Source organism: Aulostomus chinensis, chromosome 14 (assembly GCF_037954235.1).
Source record: "Aulostomus chinensis isolate RoL2024-O1b breed Wild chromosome 14, RoL_Achi_v1.0, whole genome shotgun sequence".
NCBI classification, from domain to species: Eukaryota; Metazoa; Chordata; class Actinopteri; order Syngnathiformes; family Aulostomidae; genus Aulostomus; species Aulostomus chinensis.
The window spans coordinates 9775266-9791418 of NC_141333.1; the positions used below are offsets into that span (position 1 = coordinate 9775266).

General features: G+C 40.8%; 1 protein-coding gene across 8 annotated transcripts in view; it reads left to right on the forward strand.

Annotated features, from left to right (window-relative positions):
• ptprsa (protein tyrosine phosphatase receptor type Sa) overlaps positions 1-16153 on the forward strand; it is a 227397-nt gene that overhangs the window by 160221 nt on the left and 51023 nt on the right. For 4 of the 8 annotated variants that reach the window (XM_086223445.1, XM_086223448.1, XM_086223446.1 and 1 more), the window contains 8 exons: positions 1285-1554; positions 1767-2348; positions 2883-3019; positions 3715-3859; positions 11183-11503; positions 13424-13617; positions 14909-14935; positions 16003-16120. In XM_086223445.1, coding sequence (XP_086079571.1) covers positions 1285-1554; positions 1767-2348; positions 2883-3019; positions 3715-3859; positions 11183-11503; positions 13424-13617; positions 14909-14935; positions 16003-16120 — 1794 coding nt within the window. The remainder of the gene's footprint in view (positions 1-1284; positions 1555-1766; positions 2349-2882; positions 3020-3714; positions 3860-11182; positions 11504-13423; positions 13618-14908; positions 14936-16002; positions 16121-16153) is intronic. The other 4 variants (XM_086223447.1, XM_086223451.1, XM_086223450.1 and 1 more) reach the window with 2 other exon arrangements.

A 16153-nucleotide genomic window follows, 5' to 3' on the forward strand; every position in this document is an offset into this window, starting at 1 on the left:
TCTCTCTCTTACCTTTCCCCCCTCTATCTCTCCTTGTTCTCTGGATTTCTCCACCCTCCTGATCCAGTTCTGTTTCTTGACTCCAACACTCTGTGATAGTGGACTCTCTATAGCTACAACAACTAGAGTTCTTTTCTATATCTTTCTAGGCACACACCTTGTTTCCTCTATACTTATTTTGTGTTACCTGGGACTGCGATGTGACAATGTGCCACCATCACATTTTGTCACATTAGCTGAAGAATTCAAAGTTTACACAGCATTGAAGCGGGTTTCCCCCCCTTTACCCTCCTCCAAACCTCCCCCTCTCTTTTTTCTTCCTCTGTCACTCTTTGCTCCTCTGTTCCCTTTTGTTCTATCCTTTCCTCAGATGCTCTATCCTCAATCTTGTATTTCTTCTTTCCTCTCCAATCGTCTTTTGTCTGGGCATGCTAGCGACCCTTCAGTTATATTCCTCTATGCATTTTATCTCAATTTTTATATCTGATTTTGTTATCATTTACTCCTTAATTTTACCTCGGTCTATTTATGCATGCTGTCTGTGAAACTGATAGCTGCATCTATCAATGGAACCGTGTCAGATCTTAATAAGGCTTTGTCCAGTGGATCTACCCTAAACCACAAAAATCTGATTAAAGTTTCTCATCTTTAAGATAATCTAGGTTTTTTTAGAGACAGGTGACAAGTGCAAATGTACGCTAGAATATGTTAGAGACCTTGTAGAGATGGTCAATAGTCCAGTAACCCTACACTTCCTGTGCTGTGGGAGAAGCCTGTAATGGCCTACTTCCTGTTTGGCATGAGTGCCTGAGAGGACAGGAAGTTCCAGGTTGCCATGTTGGCCTTATGTGATAGCATTATCACATGGCCTTTTCTTCACACCATCATAGTTCGTGATCAAGTCATACTTTAGATCTACCTCAGCAGTTCAGTTCCAAAGATGAGAAACTCGTAATAGATTTTTGTGTCTTTAATTGTGCTGTGATGGGTCAAATATTGGTCAATGGAACCTTGTTGCTATGAATCGTTGCTTTATTGTTAATCTATATTGTTGTTGAAGCAGTTCTGTTAGTTTAGTTCCTTCTCATTATTTGTATATTTTTTATGTTTTAAAAAAAAAAAAACGTTTATTTTGTGTTTCAGTTTACATTTACCATGTTGAACCTTTTTTGTGTTGAGAAGGGTCCATTTTCATCGGCCTCTCTTGTTACCTCTCTTTCTCTTTTTTTTGACTCCCTTGCCCTCTTCTTGTCATCCTCTCCCCCTCCTCATGCCTTCTCCCAGTTCGTCGGGTGCCTCCTCGCTTCTCCATACCACCGACGAGCCAGGAAATTATGCCTGGTGGCAGTGTGAACATAACGTGTGTGGCAGTGGGGTCCCCCATGCCTTATGTCAAGTGGATGCTGAATTCTGAGGATTTGACACCGGAGGATGAGATGCCAGTGGGTAGGAACGTTCTTGAGCTGAGCAGCGTCCGTGAGTCAGCCAACTACACCTGCGTGGCCATGAGCAGCCTTGGCATCATTGAAGCTGTGGCACAGATCACTGTCAAATGTAAGAGATAACTGTGCTCATCCCAGAAGGGCACTTATGAAGAAGATTGTCGGCAGCTAAGTCATACATGTGGCAACTTCTAGGGAAAAAAAAAAAATCTCTCACAATGTGCATCCTTTTATTTTTGAATAATTCTGATTAGTTGTTATCGTCAGTCACTGTCATAATGAATGACTTCCTCTTCTTTCCCACCTGTCTTGTCACCATAACAGCCCTTCCAAAGCCTCCAGGTACACCTGTGGTTACTGAAACCACTGCCACCAGTGTGACCATCACCTGGGACTCAGGCAACCCAGACCCAGTGACCTACTATATCATCCAGTATCGAGCTAAGTCCCCAGATAGCAAGTATGAGACAGTGGATGACATCACCACTACACGTTACAGCATTGGTGGCCTGTACCCCAACACAGAGTATGAAATCCGAGTCTCAGCTGTCAACACAATCGGCCAGGGTCCTCCCAGTGAGCCTGTAGAAACCAGAACTGGTGAACAAGCCCCTGCTAGTCCACCTCGTAACATCCAGGCTCAGATTATTTCCCAAAACACCATGATGGTGCGCTGGGAGGAGCCAGAGGAGCCCAACGGGCAGATTAAGGGCTATCGAGTTTATTACACTATGGACGACTCCCAACCCATGAGCCTCTGGCAGATCCATAATGTCCAGGACAGCATTATCACCACTATCCAGAGTCTGGTTCCTCAAGAGACCTACACCATCAAAGTGTTAGCGTTCACCTCCGTAGGGGATGGACCCTTCTCCGAGCCAATCCACGTAAAAGTCCTGCAAGGAGGTTAGTACACAAGTCGTCTTCCTCTACTTTCGTGCGATTGAATGCTCTGTTCAATAGGCGCTTCTTTAATGTTGAATTGTAGTTGAAAGAGAGATTGTTTGAGAATATAATTTACTGTATGTAGCGTAAACGTTGTTACCTGATGTTGAGCTCAACATGTTCAACTGTTTGTGTGCATCAGCAACACATTTCTTGAAATTTTAAACAACTAGTGCCGGCAGCATAAGAGACAAGTCCAAAAGGCAATCAACTGCACATCCGTAGTCTGTGAAAATGATGAAAAAAATTATTTTTGATCATTGCAGTCTTTTTAAAAAAATACCTCTGAGAAGTCACAAGGTTCAGTTTCAGGACTCAGAGAAATGATTCTACTGCTGCGTCTGACCTCAAAATAATTATATCGTTTGGATTTGAACATGGTCTTCATTTCAGCACAATCCATTTTTTCATATTCAACCAGCCTTGGTCATGTTGCCTTTCGCAGATGCCTATTTCCAATGTTTTTTAGCTTATCTTGTCCGGTGTGTCTTTCAGTTCCTGGTCAGCCATCCAAGTTTCAGGTGGGTGATGTGTCTGACACCAGCATTGAACTGACCTGGGAACCTGCCTATGAAAAAGAGGGAATTATAAGTTATGAACTTCGCTACATGGAGGGCAGCTTTGGCTCTCAGGTAAGAATTGCAGTGTTCTCTGGATTCCCCACCATTTCAAGGAAAAGTATGAAGGAAGGCAACACTTCTTTATGCTCCACCTTTTATTCAGGGCTCTCAAATGATTACAACTGAGTTTAGTGCACGACAGTTCATATTTAATCGCAATTAATTGTAAATTGAATTCATTTTTATTTATGCATTCAAAACGTCCCTGAAAGAGATATTTTTCTTATATTAGGTTGTCATATCAACATGGACAAAAAGTTGGACAATTATGTTTGATTCATGCAAATGCACATTTATAAACAACCAACCAAATATATGACAATGACAGGTATTGTCCAAAAAACTCCCAGAGGGACAGACCTGCTTAAATGTTTAACACTAATCTACATCGTTGTCGTTACTGTTTCTGTCGTGAAATTATTCATCATAGTTTGAGCCACGTGACCTCGTGACGTACGGAAATTCACGAAGAGCTCAAATTAAGAGCTCCAAGATCAAATTATTTATTTACTCTGAAGTTAGCAGAGGGCAAACAGGTAGCAGCCATCGCAACAAGCGAAAAGCGCATACAGTATGTTCAATAAACAGAAAATGTTTAGGCCTGAATGAAAAGGTGCATTCAGTTGTGTGATAATAGGATACACGATATCTTTAAACAACCGTTTTATTAAACCAGGCTTGACGGTACACTTTGACCCCATTAACAGATGAAGAAAACATTCGGACCCACGTCTTCATATGTTGTAGAAGGTCTCCGCCCAAACACAGAGTACCACTTCTCCCTGGCAGCTATCTCTAACAAAGGCATTGGAGCTTTCACCAATGACATAATACAGAAGACCTTGCAAGCAAGTATGTAGCCTTTTTTTTCCCATCTTCTCTCCTGTTCTCTTCTTGTGCTAGCAAAGGGATTTTCACCAGTAAAGCAGCTAAGTTATTATGTACCTTTTCATTTTAACCTTTACAATAGTGATTTCTCTTCTCTGTGTTCCTGCTGACTTGAGTGTGTAAACGTTCTTTTCTCTGATGGAAACTGCGTCATCACCTTTGAACTGTGATTGTGTTTTTCTCAGACATATTCAGGGTCAGTAGTTTGTTTTTTCATAATTGTTATGTGCAATTCTTGCTAAAATGTATGGGTTTTATGTTTTTTGTGTTTGACATTTTTATCAGAACATGACTGTGTATAAGATTCGCATCATGAAAAATGACATTTACATGGTAGATATTTGTGTTTTAATTTGAATTAGCCACCAAAGAGCTGCAGTCTAACATTAACATTTTAAAATTTCCTTACTTTGTAGCCAGTTCTGTCAAATATACTGTATCAAGTCTGCAATATATGGACTGACGATTGTGGCAGTTCCTTTATTGCCCGTTTACTTTTGTTCATATTTGCTTTTCCTTTGTAAATAGCAAGTTCACTCTATTCCATGTGACAGAGACACAAAAAATGTCAGTTCTCCTCTAAATACACCAAGGCTCTCTTATGAACTAGTTTCAAAATTGGGAATGAGGCATTTTGGCAGTTTAGTCATCAAAAATCCGCCACAATTATTCACGTCAGTTCCCTGAATTTATTCCTGGATATCAGCACTGATTATTTTATTTTACAGATGGCAAGAACACAACTGAATTATTTAAACAAGGCAGCTAAAAATAACAGGAATGATATCAACTCTCTCATGATAGGTGCAACCTGTGGATAAAGAATATGACACACGTAGCCTCTCCAGTCAAGTCACTGACGCGAGTGAAACACGGCTGTTGGAATACGGATAGTTTGATGTGTACATGAACACGGCACGAACGTGAACATGAACAGTTCTGTTATGCACTGATGTTTCACACAATCAGGCTTGATGCAACACATGCATAGTCCAGTAAAGGCAGGTTGTTTTTTGTTTTGTTTTTTGCAGAGAAGATAAATGTCTTTTGTTTTTTGCTTTTTTTTTAATCTAGGAAAAAAAAAACAAGAAGTACATTTTTTTTAATGGCCATTTTTCAGAAAACACTAGATTTTAGTTTATCTACAAAATGCCATAGGTTTTATCTGAAACCATTTCTGTTTCTAAATGGTGTAATTTTGAAGGTTGAAAACTGGATTAAGGGGGGGGTCCTGGAGCGTAGCAAAGCACAGACATGTTTACATTCATTGTCACAACTTCTTTCAGTCTGTGTTCTGTTGGGACATTGGAATCTACAAAGTTTTCTGGTACATAGGAGAGCCATGGTGTGGGAGTAAACTTCCTTTAACACATTTTCTGTTTCTACCAGTGCAACTTGTTGGCTGTATCCCCCACATCTGGGCTGTGGAACTTTGGAACAACCACTTCACGATTCTTTTGTTTTTTTCTTTTTTTTGTCGTTGTTGTTGTTGTTATTTCTGGGCAGCAGAGCTACACAGACAGTGCAGAGTCACTGAGGAGAGCGCCAGTTGCATGCAACACTCACTCCTGCCCCTGGGGGTGCTATTGAGAACCTATCACTGCATCGTTGATCTTTAATCAGTCCAGGCATGAAAGTATCTTCTGCTCATCCTGCTCCATTTCTCACTTGGCGTCTCTCGAGTGTCTGCGTGTGCATCTTCACCTGTCAATGTTTGTCTTTTGTAATTTCACCCGTGTTTTTGAATTTGTTCTTGAACGGTAAACCGCAAGCAGATTGGATTGGATACACTCTTGTCTTCATCTTACATCACGTCATTCCAACTCTGTTTCTGTCTTTGCCACTTGTTCCCCTGTGCAATGGAACAAAAGCTCTCCTTTGGAATGGCTTGACGTCACCTTGCTCACTTCGTGTCCTCCTCCTTTTATGTTCTGTCTTTTAAAACAAGTTTTGAGTTAGACCTTTTATTTATTTATTACTTTTTATTACTTTCTGGGTTATCCAAAAGAATATTGGTTTGACATCGCTCCAAACAGTAGCTTGCTGCTATTTTTGTCTTTCCGTTGGGTCCTTTCAGGAACCCAAGTCTACCATAGCCAGCCACAAACAACTTTATCACTGCAGGCAGAGTAGCATGCACAGGCAGTATTGTCATACCCCTGATCATTAGTCTAAAAATGGACTTTTCTCAAGGCTCTGTTTGAGACTCTTCCCTTCAGCTGCATCTATTTTAGTGGATAGAAAGGGTAACACCTTTCAGCTGCTAAGGAAAATACTGTCAGTTCATCTTTGGAATGCTGATTGATTTTTAAAACTTCTTTTACTTGAATGCTAATTTCCATGTCAAGTAGGCATTTTAAAATATGATCCTTTACCTTTTCTATCCACTCCACACTATATATGGTTTTCTACCTTAGGGCCCTTATCTCTCTCTCTCTCACTCTCGCACTCTCTCGCTCTCTCTCTTGCTCTCTCTCTCTCTCGCTCTCTCTCTCTCAGGCAAGGTGTTTTTTTTAAAAATGTCTTTATTAGCAGTTGCTGTTTAGGCAGTTGTGAAAAGATACCATTGCTTTTTTCAAGGCTTAGCTCAGAAAAAAAAAAAAACCAACACTGACTAAATCAGGAAATCAGTAAAACAAATACCCTCAACACATCACTAAATAACTTTTGGATGCTTTAAGGTAAGTAATTGTGTGGTTTAGGGGATTCAGTCTGCCATAAGGACCGTACCGGTGTACCCCACCCACCCACCCCCATTAAACACCAACTTAGAATTGGCAGCTTTTGTATGAGCAGTCTTCATAGATGACACGGTTAAATGTTAAACTGACATGTCTGGAGGTTGGCTGCTCATACAGGTTAGGAATAGCAGCATCCCCAGGCATCTGAGCCAGTGAAGAGCCGGTGACATACACAGCGTGCGTTAAGTCCCTTCACTGTAATGTAATAAGTATTAGACAGCGACTCGCCTTAACTATCTGTATCTATTGCAAGTTATTTTCAACTAACACTACATAATCTCACACCCTGCACGATAATGGAGCTGTGCTTGTACTTGTAAGTGTTAAATCAATCAGGATATAAAGCATTAAAAATAAAAATCATGAATGTCTGGCAGACTGAAACCCTTTGCCGCAAGTCAAAAGAAAGACAGACAAAAGTATATTCCTGTTGCTTTGTGGTACAAAATGTTTGCGTATTGTTGAAGTTTGTGCTCAGTCCAAGCAGCATTACCAGGGGCTATTGTCATGAGGACCACTGACAAGGACAAGTGCATATAGTCACTGAAAAAATGAACTTCTTCATTCAAAGAACACCTCTCGGTTGTTATTGCATTAGGCTGATGGTAAATACACCTGACTGAATTGGCAGTGGCCCTCATTCAGAAGCAAGGCCTCTTGGGGTATGCTGCCATAGTCAGACCAGGTTGACAGACCAGTTTTTGTGAGACCGTTCAGACGTGGCCGGATTGGGTCCACAATCAGAGAAGTGGGAATGCTCCCAGTAACCCTTTAGCTGTTTCCCAGCTGCAAGTCAGGGTCACAAGACACGAGGTGGACCCTGGGAGTTGGTGTTGTGAGACCGCAGGGCTCCAGAGTGGCAGATAAGAATCCCATTTCATAGCGTCAGAATTAATTTCATGCTTGACGATGAGCTATGAGCCATTCCCTTGGATTGTTGGGCTTTGTTAGGGCTTTGTTACACATTTAGATTATACCTAGAACCTGCCAGTAGCCAGTCAAGTGCTATCTCTCAAATTAAAGTGGCAGATTCTAAATCCTTTGTATTTAGCCAAACAAGCCGTTTAGCCCTCCCACTTACTGTAATTGCAAGAGGTTTTTAGATATATTAGAGTAGTTGTGTTATACAGCATGGCCATTTGGCATCAGGGAGGATTAATTTTGTAATGAACTACAAATACGAGCATCCTGTCATTGGACGTTGCTGATAAGAAGACAGTTCAGATGCAGACATGTGCTCTGATCGCTAACACACCGGCAATCTGTGTCATTTGAAGAGTTGACAATAGGCGTTGAGTAATGGCCTGAACTGTTACTATTAATTTGTTAAATTTATATCCACTTAAGACGCCCTGCTTAAAGCACTTTTAATCTGGATGTAGTCGTAATGATTAGGTACGCCACCAGCACCTGACATTGCAGACATCATACTGAGAGCACACAGACTCATCACACCAGACTTGAAAGTCAAATAAGAAGCGTATGAATACAGACATGACTAATTATTTGTCAAGTAGTATTTAGGGAATTCTTTCAGGGCAGCTTCAAAAGAACCTCCAGTCGAGCATTAGTGGAGTTTCTTCTTTTGTGGTTGTATAGTTCTAGTATCCATAATCCTACCACTGGTCTTCATGGGATATGCACTTTATTAAAGCTGTGCCCCGGCCAGTCTTAAACCGTTATCTGGTACGAGGATGCCTGTGCACTGTGATAGCCCGGGTCCCTGTCAGACTCACAGCCCTTTTTCCGCACCACAAAGATTGAGAACTGAGCAATCACTCTTGACGTGGAGAGTTTGCAAATACAATATGAACGGGGGAAAGAAGCTGAAAGGTTCAAAATCCAGTAAGACCGTAAGTAAATAAGCCCATTGGACACAGAGAAGGGTTTGGGAACTGTGGGTGAGGTCTTGTCCTGTTTGTTGTGTGCTGGAACATTCAGTCTTCACTTGGAGGAGGTCTTTTTGAGAGTCAAAACCTGTTTTTATATTCTGTTGTTGTTGTTTTTTTATCATTAGTCTTCTCTTTGAAGCTCTTCTACCCAAAGTGACAGTGCAGTCAGGACAGTATCATTAAACTTTTATGAATTTAGTGATACAAGCACTCCGTCTTGCTTCCTCTATTGCTGTGTTCTCAAAATGGCAGTAAGCTTCAGCATCGTGCATAGGCGCCGAACTATGAAATGGGATTTATTTGAACAAATTGTAAACAAGGAAGGATGTTTGTGTATGAGGGCCAAATGTAGAAGAACAGAAATACATTGGGAGTTGCCCCCCCTTACAAAGCTTCCCTTCTCATAGTCTTGTGGACCCTCCGGCCCAAATATACATAAGTATTAAACAGCCCTTGCTACAGCACAAAGCTAACTCTCTTACTCCCAGTAAATTGGGTAAAAATTCTACATTCATATGGCTTAAAATTGAAGCTGTTACTAATAAGTGTATTATTATTGTTATTATTATTATGTCTGGTGGAGGAAAAGCAATATGGCTCATTGCCTAAAGAGTGAGAACGTTCTGTAGTCAGGGGCTGGTGGTAAGAAAGTCTTTTAAATTAAGTATTTGTGGGAGCCAGGTACGTATGATACATACAATGCTTGTGGTTGTGTTTGTTGTTTTTTTTTTTGTTGGTCTTTTTGTTTGTTGTTTTTTAATGAAATATTCTGTTATTTTCATATGCTGAGTATCCAGTTTTTTCCCATGTTTTCTCATGATTTTGAACGTTAACTGTTGTAGTTCTTTCTTTCAAGTCACATGGGTTACAGAGAAATTCATTTCCCAGTACCCTCCTTCAGTTCATGATTTATTTCATCAGCCTTTGTTTTGGAATGAGAACGCGCTGCTTGGTCTCTTTAAGTTGCTGTGTGTTGGTGTGTGTGTATGTGTGTGTGTGTGTGTGTTTATGTGTGTGCGCGTACGTGTGTGTGTTTGAGTGGAATGCCTTTAATTCAGACGGTATTTAATTTTGCTTTTGATCGTTGTGCTATTTTTACCTTACATGACAGAATGTAATAATGAATTAGGATTGTTGCGGTAAGACGGAGGAAATAAAATACTCATACAAAAGCATCGTAAGAGATGGAAGCAAGTAGACTCGGGTAGAAACTGTTTTCATACATGTGCTTTTATGCATATAATACCAAACTTTGGATGGGGAAGTGAAACGTTTTATCGCTCGTTGCACAGCACACTCTCTGGACGAGCACAAGCTGTGTAAGCACTTGGCACAGATTAGACGTGAGAGGCACTGAGTTTGAATTAGGAAGTTCACAGATGTCTAGGTTTTAATATGTTTTGGAAGAAAACTTAAGATACAAATAACAGCCACTGTGTTGGAAAGCTTTTATACGGTTACAAATTAAATAGGACAGAAATACTTACCTCCCTGTTATCTTAAAAGTCTAGAGGGAAAAAAAACAACAACAAAAAAACTGTTTTAGCTTATGCTAATTTAGCTGAGAAAGTCATGGTTAAAAAAAAGAAAAGAAATGCTTCTCAAGCTGATGATCTGTGAGGGTCACAATCCTGCTATTTTCTAGCTATAATGATTCTGGGGATGGAAAAAAAACAGGAATCTGTGTAAATATCAATGCACAGCAAGATCTAACTTATGTAAATGTGTTATTTTTATGTTGGCTCAATGGACACAGTATCGAGCTTCCTATGGATAATTGAGTGGTCTTGTAGTGGCTATAATTGCAGAGACCCTGAAGGAGGGAAATTAGGAGTTTATTGTAAGTTCTATCATAAAAATAGGAGCTCAGTGCCTGAAAATAAAATGCACAATGGATATTTTAATCCCACTCCATCTGGTTACAGCATCAGGCTAAAACAAATGACTATGGATTACTATAGTTTTTTTTTATTATTATTGCTTTGGAATATTGAATATCATCTTTAGCATAGATAACATAATCCAGACAGTCAGACCCCCCCCCCCGTGTCCTGAATTACACGAGGAGACGAATAAACGTCTTCTAGCTGTTCATAAATAAATGCCTTTTTCTGTTTTAAAACTGTTGCTTTTGATTGCATAGCAGAACAAAAATAAATTAAACAAAAAAAACCTGACTCATTCATCCATCTTTCATGCTAAAACAGTCAGAGAATGATTGAGCTAATTAGTGTTTTGAGAAGTAATAATTCCAGCGGGGTTGGGTTGTAATACATGATACATGATTCATGATACATACTTGTAACACCAAAAACTTCTAGGGTCCAGCCATCTTGATTCATTATTACACAAGCTTGTGCCATTGTCCTTTTATGCATTTTTGTTCACATTTGCTTGACGATTTTATTTTTCTTTAAAAACATATTTTTTGCACCGCTTTTTGTTTAGCAATTTTCCGTTTTTATTATTCTTATCGTTTTTATTTAAGTTTCCAATTTTCCTTTTATCATTTTCTTTATCTCTCCCATCTTTTTATTTTTTGTTTTTTCACCCCTCCTCCTCCCCCCTCCTCCCCTCCTCCCAACCCCGCTACCCTCCTCCTCGTCCTCAACCCCCACCCCACCTCTTCCTCTCTGTCCTTTCCACCTCACCAGAGCCCTCAGCCCCCCCTCAAGACATTAAGTGCAGCAGCACCAGCTCCACCACCCTGCTGGTAAGTTGGCACCCCCCGCCTTTGAAGAGCCAGAACGGTGTCCTGGCGGGGTATAGGGTGCGCTACCAGGTGGTGGGCCAGTCAGAAGGGGGCAGTGATGACACGGAGCCAATGGAGGAGCCGACCGTGCCGGCTACCGAAGAGCAGGTGCTGCTGCAGCGATTGGAAAAGTGGACCCAGTATCAGATCACCGTGTCTGCCTTCACAGTGATTGGGCCAGGCCCTGAGAGCGAGCCCTTAATCTGCAGGACTGATGAAGATGGTACATGAATCAGTTTTTGTGTAGAACCTCAAATTACTGCAGTGAAAACAGTATTACCACTCAGTTTGATATTGCTCTTGAGAGTTGTTCAGTATTGTGAGAGAATACCCACTTATTTACACTAAATATACACTAAAGATGATGGAGAAACCTACTGTACTAACATTCAGTAACCACTTAAAATAGAAAACACACGATTGGGAAATCAAGTCTGTTGCTATTAAAACATAAATAACGAAATATACTTCATAATAGCTACCCCCTCCTATTCCAGGCGTCTATCTGTAGGCTTTAACTGTTGCTCAGCCGAGAGCCGTTTAGCATTTATGAGTGCTGTCCAGTGTTAGGCCACGGCTCTGTGAGTGTGCATGTATACGTGCGTGTTTGTGTGCGTTTATGTTTATGATGGCAACAGTAGGTTAAAGAAACAGGGGTGTGTCCACTGAGGCTGCAAACGTGTCTTTCTGCACCAAAACTTTGAACCTGGAATAAATATAGCAGCAGCTAAAAGACAAAGCGGCGATGCAGCAACTGAACGGTGAAATAGATAAAATGACAAGTAAAGATGTGATCGTGTCACAGCCCATCTGAATCACTGACAGATGGCTGATATCAGCTTCTCCACCATCCATTTCACTCCCATTCATGCAGCATTTTAGGCATTTTTTTCTGACGTGCAACTGATTTAAAACAGCAACTGCAGATCAGCCTGAACCCTTACCACATCTATGTTTTTCTTTCATTTTTTTTTAAACACACCAGCATCAGGAAGTGAAACAGTGAGAAAAATACTGAAAATATCACAAATTATCTGCTGTCATTTTTCTTAAATAACGTGTGGTAGAGAAGAGTAGAAAAGAAGCAGAAAGTCTTAGTAGAAAATACTTTTTTATTAAGTGAGATTGGTTCATGATCCACGGGGAAATGGAGGCATTTTTTTTTTTTTCAAAATGGTACATCCATCTCAGAATGGTTCAGTCCATGGCACACCAAAATACCACAAAGTAAGAGAAGGTGCAAGTGGTGTGTGTGGGTGTGTGAGTGAGATATTGAGTAGATGGTTCCGTGAGAGAACTCTTAACCTGTCGGAGTTGTAACTGTTCAAGACTTGAAACTGTGTTGAGGAGTTGAAACCATGTGTCTCCATTGTGGCTGAAACCACAACACTCCTACATTAGAGAGAGCTACTTAGTCTGTACCCACAGTGCTACGTTGCTAGGCTACATACACATGAAAATAATATTTGAGTCTTCCCCCTTGATGATAATCAAGTGTTCACCATTTTGTTTTCACATCTCATTACACACACACCCACACACACACATCAAGGACTAAAGCAAAATGACTTCCATTGAAGACGTCCCTGAATGGTTTTCGGTAGTTGTTGACTTGCCATATGACAACTTTTATCTGACGTCCTCATCCCTTTGAGAGGCTTAGTGAATATTCACCTCTTGGGGTGTAACAAATAACTTCTTGGCTTGAGTTCATGTGTTGTCAGGTGAATAACAAACAGCATCAAGCAGGTCATAGCCCAGTAGGTTCTGAATTTATATTCATTCAATTTCACAGTAAATTTTCACAGGAACATTTTTAAAAGCATCATGTCATGTAGGCTAGCCAAGTTGGCATGCTTAGCCTGAGTCCAAATTTATAAATAAGCTTGTAATTTTGGTCCAAACTCAGCCAAACCCTTTGTAGTGGAAGGAGGTTATTAAAATCCAAGCACGGATCTACATGCATCTCCCATCATGCAACACAGTGAGAAGGCTACGCATAAGTTTCTATGTTTAATGCACCCTGTCAGTGATGAATATCTGCTTTCCTACAATCCCACTGTATTAATACAAGGATCACAACTGCTTTTGCAATACAAGTAACAAAATGATTCTAATTTTATTTTTATTTTGGTATTCTTAGTTCCCGGTGGTCCTCCACGGCGGGTGGAGGTAGAGGTCCTTAACTCCACAGCACTAAAGGTGATGTGGCGTTCGCTGATGCCGGGAAAGCAGCATGGTCAGATCCGTGGCTACCAGGTCCACTATGTACGTGTGGAGAATGGAGAGTCACGGGGGCTGCCCCTCATCAAAGATGTCATGCTGGCCGACGCCCAGGTAGGACCTTCTCACTTTGCTCGCTACAAATAATTTATGTATGCAAAATTCCATTCACCTAGGCTAAGCATCAATGCAAATGTTGTTTATATAAAAAAATAGGAAAAGTTTGGGTTTTAATGTATTTTTAGGCATGATTATAAAGCCACTAGGCATGTTAGACCAACGCTGTTGCGCTCATGTCATGATTAAATGATTAAAACCTCTGAGGACACTTCAAAGAAACTTTGCTCAAGTTTTGTCACACACAGACTGCAAATTGTGTATTTCATCCTTGTTGTAGTGCCTGTGCAAATATTGCTGGAGTAGTAGAAGTGATATGGGTGCTCTTCCCTCATGGATTTCATCTCATATTGCTGCAATATTCTTTTCCCCTCTGCCCACAACAAGAACAGCAATCAAAGCTTCACTCATCTGCTCCTCCCTTCTCTGCCTCTGTGGCTTTTATTAGGAATGTCTAGACCCTTTTTTCTTTGTGGCAGCATCTGCCATGAAATGTCTGATTGTGTACTTGCATCAAGTGCAAAGACTCAAAGAAAGGTCTGATTATAGTATTCTGTGATGGGGGGGGGGGGGGATTGGCATGAAAACATTTCACCTAAAATCAACTGGTACTGACAGCTAGAATTGTATTATGTCTAATGGCCTTGTATCTTCTCTTTCTTTCCTCTTTTTTTTTTTAAACAAACTTTTGTCACCGCGATGCTAAAGGGAGATGTGCACTGTATCAGTCAGTCTAATGGGTGTTGTGGCAATTGGCTAAACCACACAGAAATGAATAGTTGCATGCAGTGCATATTTTAGGAATAAACGATATGAGGGTCCATGCTTGTAGCGTAATAGCAGAATTAGCTTCAATAACTGAAATTACAGTATCCAAATTACTGCATCCTCTCCAGCAGTCAAAAAATAGGAAGGAGAATCTCTTCAGTTGCATGTTTTCTGGGAGTAGATGCCTTCATCATTACACCTTGAAAGCTACAAATGGTAGATCATCATTAGCTGCAGATGCTGAAGCATCTTCAGAGCTACAGGCAGATACAACACTCGCTCATCCTTGTATCAGCTGCTACTCATAAGCTTCAAATAGCTTTTCTCTCTCTCCCCCTCTCTGTCTCCTGACCACACAAAACTGGTGACCTATTTCTGATACCAACCCTCTGCTTCCAAATCTCTAATGCCCCCATCTCTCACAATCCTATTTCTTCCCTTTCCTTTCTCTCTCTGTCTTTGAAAAAAAAAACATTGCTCTCTCTCCTGCACTCTCCTCTTTGGCGATGGGGGGGGTTAGTGGGAAACGGACGATACAGCTGAATATGTAAGTACGAAGTTTTGCCTGAGTGCTTTTTGTAAAGCTGGAAGCGTATAAACAGTGGCTATTGCATCAACCTATTTGGGCTCAGAGTTGATAAAAACACTTTAAATCCTTATTCAGTGATGGATACCGACGTGGCTCAGAGGTTAGGTGTGGCTACACCACCTACAGTAGGAAAAAGAAAAGGACAAGCAGTCCACTCTCTTCCACAAAATGGTGGTTGATGTAATATCCACTGCCCACTACTGTGCCTGGAATGCTAATGCTATTTGTGTGTGTCTGTGTTGTTGCAGTGTCTTTTGTCTTGTGCTTTGGTGATGTATTTTCCTTTTGGTGTGTTTTTACATTTTTTGTCAAAACTTACTATTCAATGTTTGGTGCATTAGAATTACAAATCCTGTCTTAATTTCACAAAAGTATCAGAGCAGTTGTTTGCACCGTGTCCATGTATGATCTTTTTTCACAACTTTCACCCTTAATTTGAACCTGGATTTAAACAACCCCTCCCCCCGTTTCATCTGCATTACGTGAATACCATCTCAAGTGCGAGACAGTACTTATAGCTCATTTACTTTTATTGACCTATCCCATCCCTTTGCCAACCAGCCTGTTAAAAACCTCATTCTGTATTCCTTGAAACCTGCTCCCTTGAAAGATTCATAAGAATTGATCAGAAACCTCTCTTTGAAGAGGGCTCAAAGAAACTTAATGGCTGAGGTAAAAACTGCCAGCGAATGGTCACGATGTATTCTGCATCACAAAGTTAAGTTGTTGATTGGAGTATTGCTAAAGGAATAAGCGGGGGGTGCGGGGTATACTTTCCATTTACACACCTAATATCCCTCCTCCACCTTGGAGGATTTACTTAATGGAATAGGTTCCCAATTACCCAGGGGAAACATTACATTTAATGCATGCCTCCTGAAAATTATTAAAGAGGACCAGGAGACACTTCACTCAGATTATCTTTCTGCTTAGGGCAATTTGAGTTGCATGAAGAACAGCGAGAATACATTTTTGATGTTATGGTTGTTTTTTTCTTCCTCTCTTTTCCCTGCCTGTCCTTGTAGGAAATGGTCATTGGAGGACTCAAGCCAGACACCACATACTCCATCACGGTGGCGGCGTACACCACTAAGGGGGATGGAGCCCGGAGCAAACCAAAACTGGTGGTGACCAAAGGAGCAGGTACAACAATTAGTCAGTGATTTGTTGTTTTTG